At 40.2% G+C, this 12,503-nt stretch overlaps 1 protein-coding gene across 4 annotated transcripts in view; it reads left to right on the top strand.

Moving 5' to 3' along the window:
* Nucleotides 1-12,503, top strand: part of MGAT4A (alpha-1,3-mannosyl-glycoprotein 4-beta-N-acetylglucosaminyltransferase A) — an 87,346-nt gene that overhangs the window by 37,866 nt on the left and 36,977 nt on the right. For 2 of the 4 annotated variants that reach the window (XM_087967139.1, XM_087967140.1), the window contains exons 3-4: nucleotides 5,483-5,623; nucleotides 11,913-12,053. In XM_087967139.1, the coding sequence (XP_087823265.1) occupies nucleotides 5,483-5,623; nucleotides 11,913-12,053 (282 nt within the window). Of the gene's footprint in view, nucleotides 1-5,482; nucleotides 5,651-11,912; nucleotides 12,054-12,503 lie in introns of all 4 variants that reach the window. The other 2 variants (XM_087967137.1, XM_087967138.1) reach the window with 1 other exon arrangement.

The following is a 12,503-nucleotide window of genomic DNA, read 5'->3' as shown; positions in this document are numbered from 1 at the left end:
AGCACATAGGTGGCACTGCAGAGTCTGGGCGATGCTAGCACAGCACACAGTATAGCTGGATTTAATGCTGGAGCACGTAGGTGGCACTGCAGAGTCTGGCCGATGCTAGCACAGCACACAGTATAGCTGCTTCTAGGGTGCGTTGTGAGCTTGCGACAGAAGAGGGCACTAGAGGTTGCATCATGAGTCTGAAGACTAGAGGGCTGAATGCAGAAATATGTGTCGCGTAGTCTGAAGACTTGAGGGCAGAATGCAGAAATATGCCTATAAGGGTCGCTTGCTTCACAAGGTGGCAGCAGAGAGTCATTAAGATGCTATTGCTACACCCATGTTAGGTTGCAGTTACTCTTTAGACCTTTGAATTAAGTTGATTAAATGGTGCACAATAGTTTCAAAAAAGGGATTGTCATTGGATAATCACTCTGGTCAAATTGAATAAATTGTCCACAATAGTTTCAAAGGGGGTTATCATTGGAGAAACACTCTGGTCAATATTTGAGAAACTGTAAAAAATAATAATCAAAGTTTGGGAAATTTCTTCTTGACCACCAGATGGGGCTGTAGGCTGATTTACCAAGATGTGGTGTTGCCCGTTAGGAGAGGGGTGGTTGGGTCTCAAAGGTATTTAATCCTACTCAAAGGAAGATAAATTAATCAAACAAGTACAACACTTCAAAGGGTTATTTGCAGTCCTTGTTATGCTTAAAATTTTCCTAGCATAGAAATAAGATGGATAAACTGTATGGTTTGTGAGGGAAAGGTTCACATAGCTTACTTGCTTACTTTTGTTCACATAGCTTACTTGCTGGAACTGTGATTTATAGCCCCAATAAAACCGGCCAGAGAAGGTTTTATAGCCTGCATTGTAAATGGCAGGAGGCCTCGTGGCAAAGCTGGCTAAGATAGAGGAAAACACATCCTTTGTCTTTACTCCAGGGCACAAGCTAGTTTGGTAAATTAGTTTTTGTAGAGTTAGCTCAGGGAGAGATGAAATAAAGGAAGCTGCTTGTCTGTCCCTTGAAAGATGGGAAGTTTGCTTTCTCTCATTATTTAAAATGAGTCTTTGAAATAGCAGGAAGAGAAATTGAGCAGAGAAGAGGGGGTGGGATGGATGTGGGGAACTCCAGCCCCTCCCACCATGTAAACAGCATGTAAAGAGTTCCGATGCTCACAAAGAGAGATGATGGGAATGCAGGTTTAGATTAACATTGCATATTCACTCCTGGCTTCAATATTATGTTGCTTTATCACAAATCCAAAATTAACAAATTTATTCTGATGGCTTAGGATGCATCTTTTACTTTTCTGTATCTTGTACAGGGGTAGATTCATAAACTGTACAGATGCAGAGAGATAACTCAACAAGACGTCCATAACAAAGAACATTTATTGGTTCATCAGGTATCCTCATAACTCATGTTTGTGACAAAGTTCTTCTTTTATGACCAATCCTTTGTATATCTGCCTTGTAGTAAAGATGGTTATCTCTTAACCCATCTCGTAGCAATAGAAAGAAGGTGCCATGAGTTAGAGAGTTCAGACAAAGAATGAGGGAAACCTCCCCCAGCCCACCAAGAGTCAATCCAGTGACCAATCAGGATTACAGATGTGGTCATGTGACATGGACTACATTTCCCAGGATACCTTTAACTACATTTACCATGATGCATTCCCTTAAGGGGACAGCTCACAATTCCTAAGTGACTATCCAATTCCCATAGACTGACTGGGACAGTACAATATTGCTAAGTAAATCATCACTGCCACCAATGTTTCTGTTCTGTTTCCCTGGATTTTCCAGATTTTTGCACATTGTAATCTTAAATCAGAGGTTTAAGAAAGCAGTTGTTACTTCTGACTTTTAAGTAGACTCAGTACCGGAAGGTAACCTCAGCTAACTTCTTTTAAAAGGACCAAAAATCATTTCTCTCTCTAAAGAAAGGGGAGGAGTTAGAGGGAGTCTATTTTTTGCTGCATGCTCAATTTTCAAGTTGATTGCAAACGTCTGCTGTCTGCCTGGCATGCAGCTGACAGTCTGTGAAAGCAGACTGGAGTCGTTTCACAATGAAAACCTACCGTATTTAGATAGTATAATATTTTGCATGTATAATAAAAATATGCAAGTGAGCAGTTAATTTGGTAGTTAATGGTTGAGGTTGTCAGAAGCAATTACCTTCAAAGCAATTCCTGTACAGACAATGCACAAGCATAATAACTGTTCTTATAGTTCCTGAAGTCCTAAAGCAATTCAAAGGTTTTTGACCAGGCCAATCTCTTCACTGTTATCTACTGCTTTTCTTAAATATTCTATTTGTTTTAATGTTCCTCCAAATATACATACAGTATGTGTAAAAGAAGCAAAATACAGAATGTTCATAGAAAAAAAAAATCCCAAGGTATTTGGTCTATCTATATCATCTATTAAGCAAGTGATAGTCCTCATTCAACAATCACGAAGTTATTACAGTCATTATGACCTGACTTAATTTTATGAATATTTCTATGCCTGAAATGCAATCACGTGACTGTGGGGTCAGCAGTCATACGTTCAAGGATAGGTTGTAAGTAACTTAGTTGAGGTCCACTGTAAAGCAACTGGTTAAGTGACTGGTTATTAACCAAGGATTACCTGTATTGTCCATAGTTAGAATCAAAATGTTATTCAATAGGTGGCTTTTATTTATGTTTAGAGGAAAGAAGATGTATAATTGCTTAGAATTTCTAGAGTTTCAGTTAGCAGTCAATCACCTTGATATAGAATTATAAACTATATATAGAGTTCCTAGTGTTCCTAATGACAAAAGCAGGACAATTTTAAAAACAAAAATAATTGTAACATTGTTGTGCATAGTAGACAGCAACCCAATATTGGTGCTATCTTCACAAAGGAGTCTTCCAATTCCCAGAATAGCAATGTCTGGTATTCTTTTTGTGTGGATTTAATATATGAACAGAGAAATATGCACAATGAAAACTTACTGATACAATAGTAGATGAACAACTTTTTATGCAGTTCTAATTTATGTCATACAAACTAGGGATTCTGCAAAAACTGTCTACTGGGATTTATTGAATACAATTAGCTTTATTCCATATAATTTTTTTTCATAAGAACTGTCTCACATTTATGTATTTTGTTGCATGCTCTTAATTGAAGTAATTAATTTACATGCGTTACATGTACAGTATATCATGCTTTTCTGTCAAGCAAGCGTATGTGATTCTCCTCTTCGACCTTCATGATATTGGAGTGAAAGTGTGATAGTTTTTAGGCCAGAGAAATAGGAATTCAGTTATATGAATAGACTTCAGTGTTCAAAAAGAGTTGAATGAAATCCAGTTTGGTTCAGCTCTAGGAAAATAAGATGCTTTGGATCATTCTATTTACCGTAAATCCCATATATGATAAACTTTGTGCCAGTCATGAAAAACAAGTAAATTAAACCTTGCTCTATTAAAAGCAACTTATGGTGAAACAGAGTTTTCAATGAAAAAAGAGGAAGTAATAAACATGCAGAATTCAAAGTAAAATACTCTAACTGAACTATATAATTGTACTAATTATGTGGAATTCAAGAGATTCATGCAGAGGATGACTGAAGATTAAACATTTGGTTTTTCTGCCTGGATGTTCTTAAACAAGCTGTCCTGCCTTTTTGTCTTTTTTCTTTTTAAAAGATCAAAGGCAATTGTTTAAGAGCTGGATGTTATCTATTTGCAAATCAATATCCTGTTCCTTTCCATTAAAGTATTATATTTTAATTACCTATGGGTTGTTTTAGTAGGTGTGAGTCTTCTTTGTGTCCATTAAAATGATTTGTGTTGAAAAGGGAAGTATTATTTATGTTAGTTAGAGCCTCCAAAATTGGTGCTTCACTCCTTGTGTTCTCATTATTTCAGAGCCTCCCCGAAGCTCTTCTGTTGAGTCACTTAACTTCCAACTTGTTTGAAGTGGAAGAGAAAAGAATGGTTGTTAATAATAGAACTATAAAGTTCCTGACCAGCAGTAATTATTGCTTTGTCCTGTTCCATGGATGTTTAACTCTGGTTTCTCCTTGCTGAGCACTTCAGCACTATTAAACAAAGTGTTTACAGTTCACAACAGTTCATTTAGTGACCGTTCAAAGTTACAACAGCACTGAAAAAAGTGACATGAGCATTTTTCATAGTTATGACCTTTGAATCCCATGATCATGCGATCAGAATTCAGATGCTTGGCAGCTAGTTCATACTTATTGTCAACTCATAAAATGTTTATATGGTCTTTTTAGAATTGCCAACAGAAAGGGAGGGGGGATCAGTGCAGCAGCTTGCAAAACCGAAACTGCATTCCATAAATGTTTTCAAAGATAATAACAAGGTCACCAAAGTTTCTGCTGTGCAAAATTCTAACTGGAGAGCATGGTTGATGACTCTTGGCTATGGATGTGTCTCATTGGAGAATATGAATTACGATATACCCAGGCAATGCCAGACCTTTTAACTCCCAATAAATCTTTTTGAAGTTTTGGAAGTTTGGCTCGAAATTCATGATTTAAATGGGGTTAAGTGCTGGAATCCTGACACTTATGACCTTTGTTGTGTCCCAAAGGCATGGGGCCACCTTTTGTGACTTTTTCACAAACCAAATCAATGGGGAAACAGATTCACTTAATAATCAGTTACTAACTGATCAACTGCATCGATTTGTTTACCAACTGTTGACAACAGGAAAATAGGCCAAAACTCACTTAACAAATGTCTCACTAAACAATAGCATTTTGGGGGTCTATTGTAGTCGTAGGTCAATTACTACCTCTAATGACACCTAGATTGGGTTGTGGCAATTTTTATATTGATCTCCTCCATTGTTCATTTGGAGGAATTCTGGAAGCCTTATCCAGTATTGGACAAGATGGTAATCATGGCCACACACTGAGAAATGTTTAGGAGATTTTGAACTCTAAATAATCTCTGCATAGGAAAAATAACAACAGCTAAACTGATGAATTGAAAATAGATTGAATAATAAATGTTTGAATAAATATTAATATAAGCACAACTACTAAGCTGTCTATGCTTGTAGTATTATTGTCTTAATAGTAATTTCCCAAAATATATTACATGAAAAATTATGCCATCTATTAAATAAAAAGATGGGTGACTTTCCAATATATTCAATATTTTAAGCAAGGTAATAATTGATAACATTTATTTTTGTAAAATATAATTGTAGGTCTTTTATTGATAAGATTTAGACTCAAGCATCAAAATTATTTAAAAATTTTATATTAAGCTTTAGAACCTTGTGACATTTCCTTCAATTAATGGAATTCGTTTTTTTAAAAAAAACCTTCTGTAGAACAAACATTATGACAATTCATTCTGTAAACAATGAATGGCAGTCAGTTGTGCAGAAACAGCCAAAGTGGAACTTTGATTTGTGTTGGTAAGGGTTATTTTATTCTTGATAGAAAGTAACCTGAACTTTTTTTATTCCTAGAAAAGCTGATTGCTTATCAAAGAGAGTTTCATGCTTTGAAGGAGCGCCTTCGCATCGCTGAGCACCGAACCCTGCAACGTTCTTCTGAATTAAATACCATCTTGGAGCAGTTCAGACAGGCAGTGGCAGAAACCAATGGAAGTAAGGATGCATTGAGCCGTGTTTCAGGTACAGATGGATGGATTTGAAGATTACTGGGCTTGCTATTCTCACTGGGTCTCTCCTGCTTTCCATAAGTTATAGAATACAGAATCCTTCTTCTTACATTATTATTTCTGGCTTTCATATGCAATTGAACAGAAAATACTAGTTTTATTTATTACCCAACTTTATTACTATTGCCTTTGCTTTATCTCTCTGTTCCAGGAGTTCTCAAGTTGCGGTATAATTTGAGGATTAATTTTACTTTACATGGATATGAATAACTTCTTTTGGGAGTTGTTGGTTCTGCAATGAAATTTAGCAAATATTAATGTTAGGCATATATTCACTAAACCTATTCAGCCTCTTCTCCCATTCATGCACACCTGCACACCTGCTTTTTACTATGCTCTCTGCTTCTTTCTGCATCATAAACAAGGGAGATCTGTGACTTATTTACTTGATCAGAGCAACAGCAGTTATTCTGCTAGTAAACTTCTTAGGTTCATTGGTTGTATTTAAAGAAGGTAGTATTGCTCATAGGCTTAGGTCTCATCCATTTGTTTTTCCCTTTCCAACCAGAAAATTTTGGGAGGTATGACCTCCAGAAACCCAAAGTCCACCCTATGATAGCAAAGTGATATAAAAGACTCTAAGCTTTGCAACTATCCAGTGGTTGGCTTGTTTGGTTGTTTTGGTTTTGCAGCCCAGGCTCCAAGAGAGAGGATAGAAGCAGAGAAGAAAAACAATAGAATCCCCCAAAGAGTGGAGGTGGAACAAGGGCAAACTTTCAAAAACCTGACTGCTTTGACAGATGAATTCCAAACATCTGGCCACCTTAAATAGAAATGTTGCTTCCATTCTTAAAGTAGTTCAATAATGTGATGTATGAGAGGTTGCTTCTATTTCTTTTGCACCATTGGACTATCTAATTAGAAGGTTTTTATTATTTGGTGCTCTAGTCCAGCAGTCGCCAACTGGTGGCCCCAAGAAAATATTGGTGGGCCGCAGAGAAATGTCACCCCCAGAGCACCCCTCAAAGCAATTAATCCAGGCTGCGCAGAAACACAAGGCTGTGCCACCCACCACCTTACCCGGCAAACTTGCCTGCTAAATTGCTATTTTTCTTTTTTCTGACCATCATCTGTTCTGCTGTGCCGGGAGATTTAGATTAGTCTTTAGATCTTAAGATTTAGAGCGTAAAAGCAGAGCCAAACCTTCCTTACGACTGAAGGTTCTATTATTCAGTGCAGAATCACAGCAAGCAAATTTTATGTGACAGACTCAGGTAGGCAATGGCAGATAGATAGATCACTGAATGATTCTGTGAGCAACTCAATCTGCCTGCCTGCTTTGCCTGATTTTGGGTAAAAGTTGCTCTTTTTTAAAATAAAAAATTCAATATTTACATACATGGTATGTTGTGAGTTAATTTTGTGAATTTGCTTGCAAGCAAATTTTATGTGACAGCCTGAACTAGTTGATGGCAGATAGATAGATCTCTGAATGAATCTGTGATTCTCCCATGAGCTGTTCAAAGCATCCAGTAGTGGGAGGTGCTTCAGTCTCTGCATGTCTAGGCTGGGCTTAATTTGTGGAACGCTCCTCCTCCTCCACGGTACTCCTCCCCAGCGTTCCCCAGTTTTGGCTCAGCCTCGTGAGAGATAGGCAATGCTTGTGATTCTTCCTTGGCCGAAACAGGAAAAATTATTTCCTTGCTAGCAGGTTTGAAAGTTAATCAGCTTGTCTTTAGAATCCTTTAGCCTTCTAATCGCATTGCGATCTCTCGACGTTGGCTCGCATTGCAGAGATCGCTTGCATTACAGGGAAGCACCAATTGTACCCCAAGGCAGCGGGAGGCTTCGGCGCTGCTCCGCGCCCCCTCCCCACAACCGATCTTTCTACCCCTGCCATTCCGACCGATTGCCGCAGAGTTTCTTTACCCGAACAGCGGCGTGAGCTCTTTGCTCCCAACAGAGTCGTATCACTTTCCTTCCCCCTCTGAACACCACTTGGGGTGGAGGATTCAAATACTTAGTACCTTCCACCCTTTCCTGCCATTTAGCCTCATAGGAAAAGCCATCGGAGGCTATTCCTTCACACGGCGGGAGTTTGCTGCTGGGGAGCGCACCAAAAGATTAACGGCCGGAGGCCATCTTTTCTTACAAGACCTCGTGGCCGTGCGCCTGTATTCCATTTCATGCTGTGTGAGGTAACTCTGTTCTGAGCAGAGGTTCCCTTCAGGAACACTGGGGACCATTATACCCTCGTCTTGGTTTTTTCTACATTCGAGGCTATTCTTACAGTTAAATTGTTGGCTTAACCCTCACAGCCCAATCAACCCAGCGGCACAACAGTGAGCACCTAGGCCTGTGTCCGCCTGTGCAGGGAAGCTGTTGAAGGCCTCTACCCTTATCAATCTGGGCCTTTAAGCGTTCTCAATTTGGCTGTTTGGTTTCTCAGCACGTAACATCGTGCCACTTAATTAATATTCATATACATATACATATACATATACATATACATATACATATATATATATATATATATATATTAGTGATAATAATAATAATAATATTATTATTATTATTATTATTTTCTCTTTAGTATAATATTTTAATATCAATAAAATATTATTACTGAGATACGACTCGTTATAGATAGGTATTATTCAAAAAAAAAAGAGGAAAGGGGGCAATAAAAACATCATCAGGGCAACTGGTCTGTCCTCAGATCAGGCCCCTGGGCATGCCAACCGCCTTCACAGTATTGCATTGTATAACAAGCATACTGCAATTCCAACTTCAATCGAAATGGCAGACGGTAGCAGCTCTCAGACCTCATCCTTGAAGGTCAAAGCCAAATCTCAGCACAAACCTAAGCAGGCTAAAGGGAATTCTAAAACTTCAGAAAGGGATGCCATCAGACGCCAGTCATCAACAGAGGCTGCCTCTTCAAAGAGCCACACAGACTTACCATCACCACCGATGCCAGCTTTTTGGATGGGGAGCGCATGTTCAATTGCTCACAACCCAAGGCCGCTGGTCCGCCATAGAACAGGCATGCAGCATAAACTGGCTGGAGCTTCGAGCAGTACATCTGGCTCTCCGCAGCTTTCTTCCACAGGTACGCAATCAGCACATATTAATATTGACCGACAACGTAACAGCCAAAGGTCACATAAACAAACAGGGGGCACACAGTCGAAACATCTCACGCGAGAAGCGGAGCGCTTGTGTCGTTGGGCGGAGAGCAACCTACTTTCCATCAGAGCAGAGCACATTTCAGATCTGTCGAATACACAGGCAGACTGGCGGAGCAGGGCCATGATCGATCAATCGGAGTGGCACCTCCATCCGTCCCTGTTTCAAGAAGCGGTCTGGACATTTGGACAGCCGGTGGTGGACCTGTTCGCTTCCCCTCTCAACGCTCAGCTCCCAAGATTTTTTTCCAGGTACCCCTCGCAAGGAGCGGAGAACTTCAACTCGCTCCACTGTCATTGGCCCCTGGGACTTCTGTATGCATTCCCGCCACTTCTACTGGTTCCCAAGGTCATCCAGAAACTGCTAGACGAGAGGGCGGAACTACTTCTAGTAGCTCCTTACTGGCCCAGACGGCCGTGGTTTGCAGACCTCCGCAGTCTATCCGTATCAACACCATGGAGAATTCCGCCAGCCAGGGTTTCGTTAACCCAGGAACCCCTTCAACATCTGGACCCTCAATGGTTGCACCTGACCATCTGGAGGTTGAGCGGAGTTGTCTGAAGAGCGAAAAGTTTTCCAACAGAGTTATCGCCACTATGCAAGCCATCAGACGCCCCTCAACAACTCGCATTTACAGTGCCACACATGGTCCAGTTTCTGCAAATGGTGTACCGAGTCTTGAATTGATCCCATCTCTCCATCTGTGGCTCAAATCCTAGAGTTCTTGCAAGACGGAATTGACAAGGGATTATCACCTAATATGTTGAAAAGACAGGTGCCGGCCTTGGCATCAGTTCTCACTTGTGAAGGTCTACTTTCTCTTTCCCATCATCCACGCATACGAGGTTTCCTTCGAGGAGCCACAAATTTACGTCCTCCAGCGGTACACCGTTATCCCACCTGGGACCTTAACAAGGTCCTCGTCGCACTCACTAAGGGTCCCTTCGAACTCTTGAAATCGTCAAGTCTCCAATTTCTGACGTATAAAGTAGTTTTCCTTGTAGCGATCACTTCTGCTCGTCGTATTTCGGAGATTGCAGCTTTGTCTGTCAGACAAGATCTTTGTGTTTTCCATTCTGACCGGGTGGTCCTTCACCCTGATCCTACATTTATACCCAAAATTAACTCGGTCTTTGATAGGGCACAAGAGCTGATACTTCCTAATTTTTGTCCCAGACCATCCCAAGGGTTGGAACTACAACGGCATAGGTTTGATGTGAGGCGAGCATTGCAAATATATATCAACCGCACAGTGGCTTTCAGAAAAACGGAGGCCTTATTTGTGTCTTTTCAGCCCAACACCCAGGGATGCAAGGTCTCACCTTCTACAATAGGCCGTTGGCTACGGGCCGCAATAGCGAAAACGTATCAGACTCAATCTCTGCAGGTGCCATGGGGCATAACAGCTCATTCAACAAGGAGCGCTGCAACATCGGCAGCGTGGGCCACACAGGCACCAATAACTGAAATTTGTCGAGCCGCAACCTGGGCCTCTCCATCGCCATTCATTAGGCATTAAAAAATAGATGTGTTTGCATCCGCTGAGGCCGCCTCGGCAGAAGAGTTCTGCAGTGAGTCCACAGGGACCAGGAGGAGATCCAGGCCAGACGGAGTCCCTCCCGTAGGACAGGCCAAGCTTTGGTATGTCCCACTACTGGATGCTCTGAACAGCTCATGGGAGAAAGGGCGTTGGTACTTACCTGACACGCCCATTCTCTTTGAGCTGTAAAGAGCATCCAGCCCCACCCCTTTTTTCCATCTGGTGGGGTCCTGTTTAGGCCAACGAGTTGTTAGGGCATTGAGGACGAGGGCGGCTATTTCTCTCGTCTTTGCCAAAACTGGGGAACGCTGGGGAGGAGTACCGTGGAGGAGGAGGAGCGTTCAACAAATTAAGCCCAGCCTAGACATGCAGAGACTGAAGCACCTGGATGCTCTTCCCAGCTCAAAGAGAATGGGCGTGTCAGGTAAGTACCAACGCCCTTTCTGTGAGCGACTCAATCTGCCTGCCTGCTTTGCCTGATTTTGGGGAAAAGATGCTCTTTTTTTAATAAAAAAAATTCAATATTTATATAAATATTTATAATATTTATATACAAGCCATGCTCAGCCAGTCGCATGACCACCAAGCCACACCCACAAAATAGGCCACACCCACAGAACCCATTAGTGGTCCCTGGGATTTAAAATTATGAATTTGGTGGTCCCTGAGGTCCAAAAGATTGGCGACTCCTGCTCTAGTCTATATCTTATATTTTACCCATTGCACTAAGCCATAATGTAAATTTTATTAAGACAATCTTTATTAAGACTAGACAATCTATGAAATATTGGGTCATTGTTTGTCAGTATTTACTTACCTAAGGAGACAAACAGAATGATCAGGAGGGGGAGTGAGAGAGGACAAAAAAACAGGGTAAGTAAGAGTAACTTCCAACTTTCGGCCAGTTTCCCTATTGACTTTGCTTGTGGGAAGTTGTCAGGGAGTGTCAGAAATCAAAATCCTGTGACAGTGGCTTACCACAGCAGCATTCTAGTAGTATAATTTGGCAAATAAAAATGGTCTGGTGTGTGAAGATCTTTGAAATTTCAGTTACATGGGAGTAAGCGATCCTGGATTTTCTGTGCTTTCTTTGAGTTAGAGGGTTTGAAGTACTTTGATTAAAAAATCATTCCCCTACAATGCGCTGTTTTGTCTAATTGGATGTTATAAGCAAACTGGAGAGTTTTAGTGGTATATAGATATGCAGCACTTTGGATTTTAAAAGGAAACCATGCTCTGAAAAAGATGTGCTGTGCTTGCTGCCTGCCACCTGTCAGCTGCTCCTTTTAAAAATGTCCCTTTTCCTGGGCTTGCTTGATAGATGCATAGACCCAGAAAGATACTCATTTGAATAAAGAAGACATTAAAGAGGTTTGAAGAGTATACAAAGATCTTGTTGCAATCTCCCTAACTCAAATGCATATTTTACTTTGACTTGTTGGAATTACCTCCGAACCTAGGAAAAAATGAAACCTTTTCAAAGAGGCGCCAGAAGTGAATATACCCATGACTCTTATGCAAACATAACCCTTGTGTTTGCTTTTAGATGAAACATTAAAGTTGTTAAATGAACTGACAAACAGAAGATCTCTTCAAGTGCCAAATATATACTATCACTTGCCTCATTTGTTGAAAAATGAAGGAAGCCTTCGTCCTTCTGTACATGTTGGCTTCGGACGAACAGGAGGTAAGCTAGCAAAAGCAATACCAGTGATAGCGTGATGCTCTTAAAGATGTACTTAAAACTGTTGTAGCTAAAGTCAGTATGACTTCTGAGAAGCAGAAAAATGAAATTTTATTTTCTTTTTTGTATATCTCTTAGAATTCAAATTGAATTAATTTTTTAAAAAGTTTGTTTTCAACCTTTTTGCTTATTGTTTTATACAGATCCTACTGTTTTGATGCTAAGGTATAAGAAAAACAATGGATTTGAAACAGCATGTATTTGCCTTAATTAAAAAATAACAATGCATGAAATTTTGAAATCATATTTTTGCAAATATGGATGCTGTGCAGCTTTCATAAACCTTTAAAAGTAAAATAAATATTTGGATTAGTTTATCTTTTTTATTTTTCCCAACTATTTCAACAGAATCAGTAGGTTATGTCATATTTATCCTGATCATCTTCTTATTCA

The sequence above is a fragment of the Notechis scutatus genome, chromosome 5, assembly GCF_049901735.1.
Source record: "Notechis scutatus isolate UNSWTSFEM ecotype Mainland chromosome 5, rNotScu1.2, whole genome shotgun sequence".
Taxonomy (NCBI): domain Eukaryota; kingdom Metazoa; phylum Chordata; class Lepidosauria; order Squamata; family Elapidae; genus Notechis; species Notechis scutatus.
This window is presented reverse-complemented; position numbering and strand designations above follow the sequence as displayed.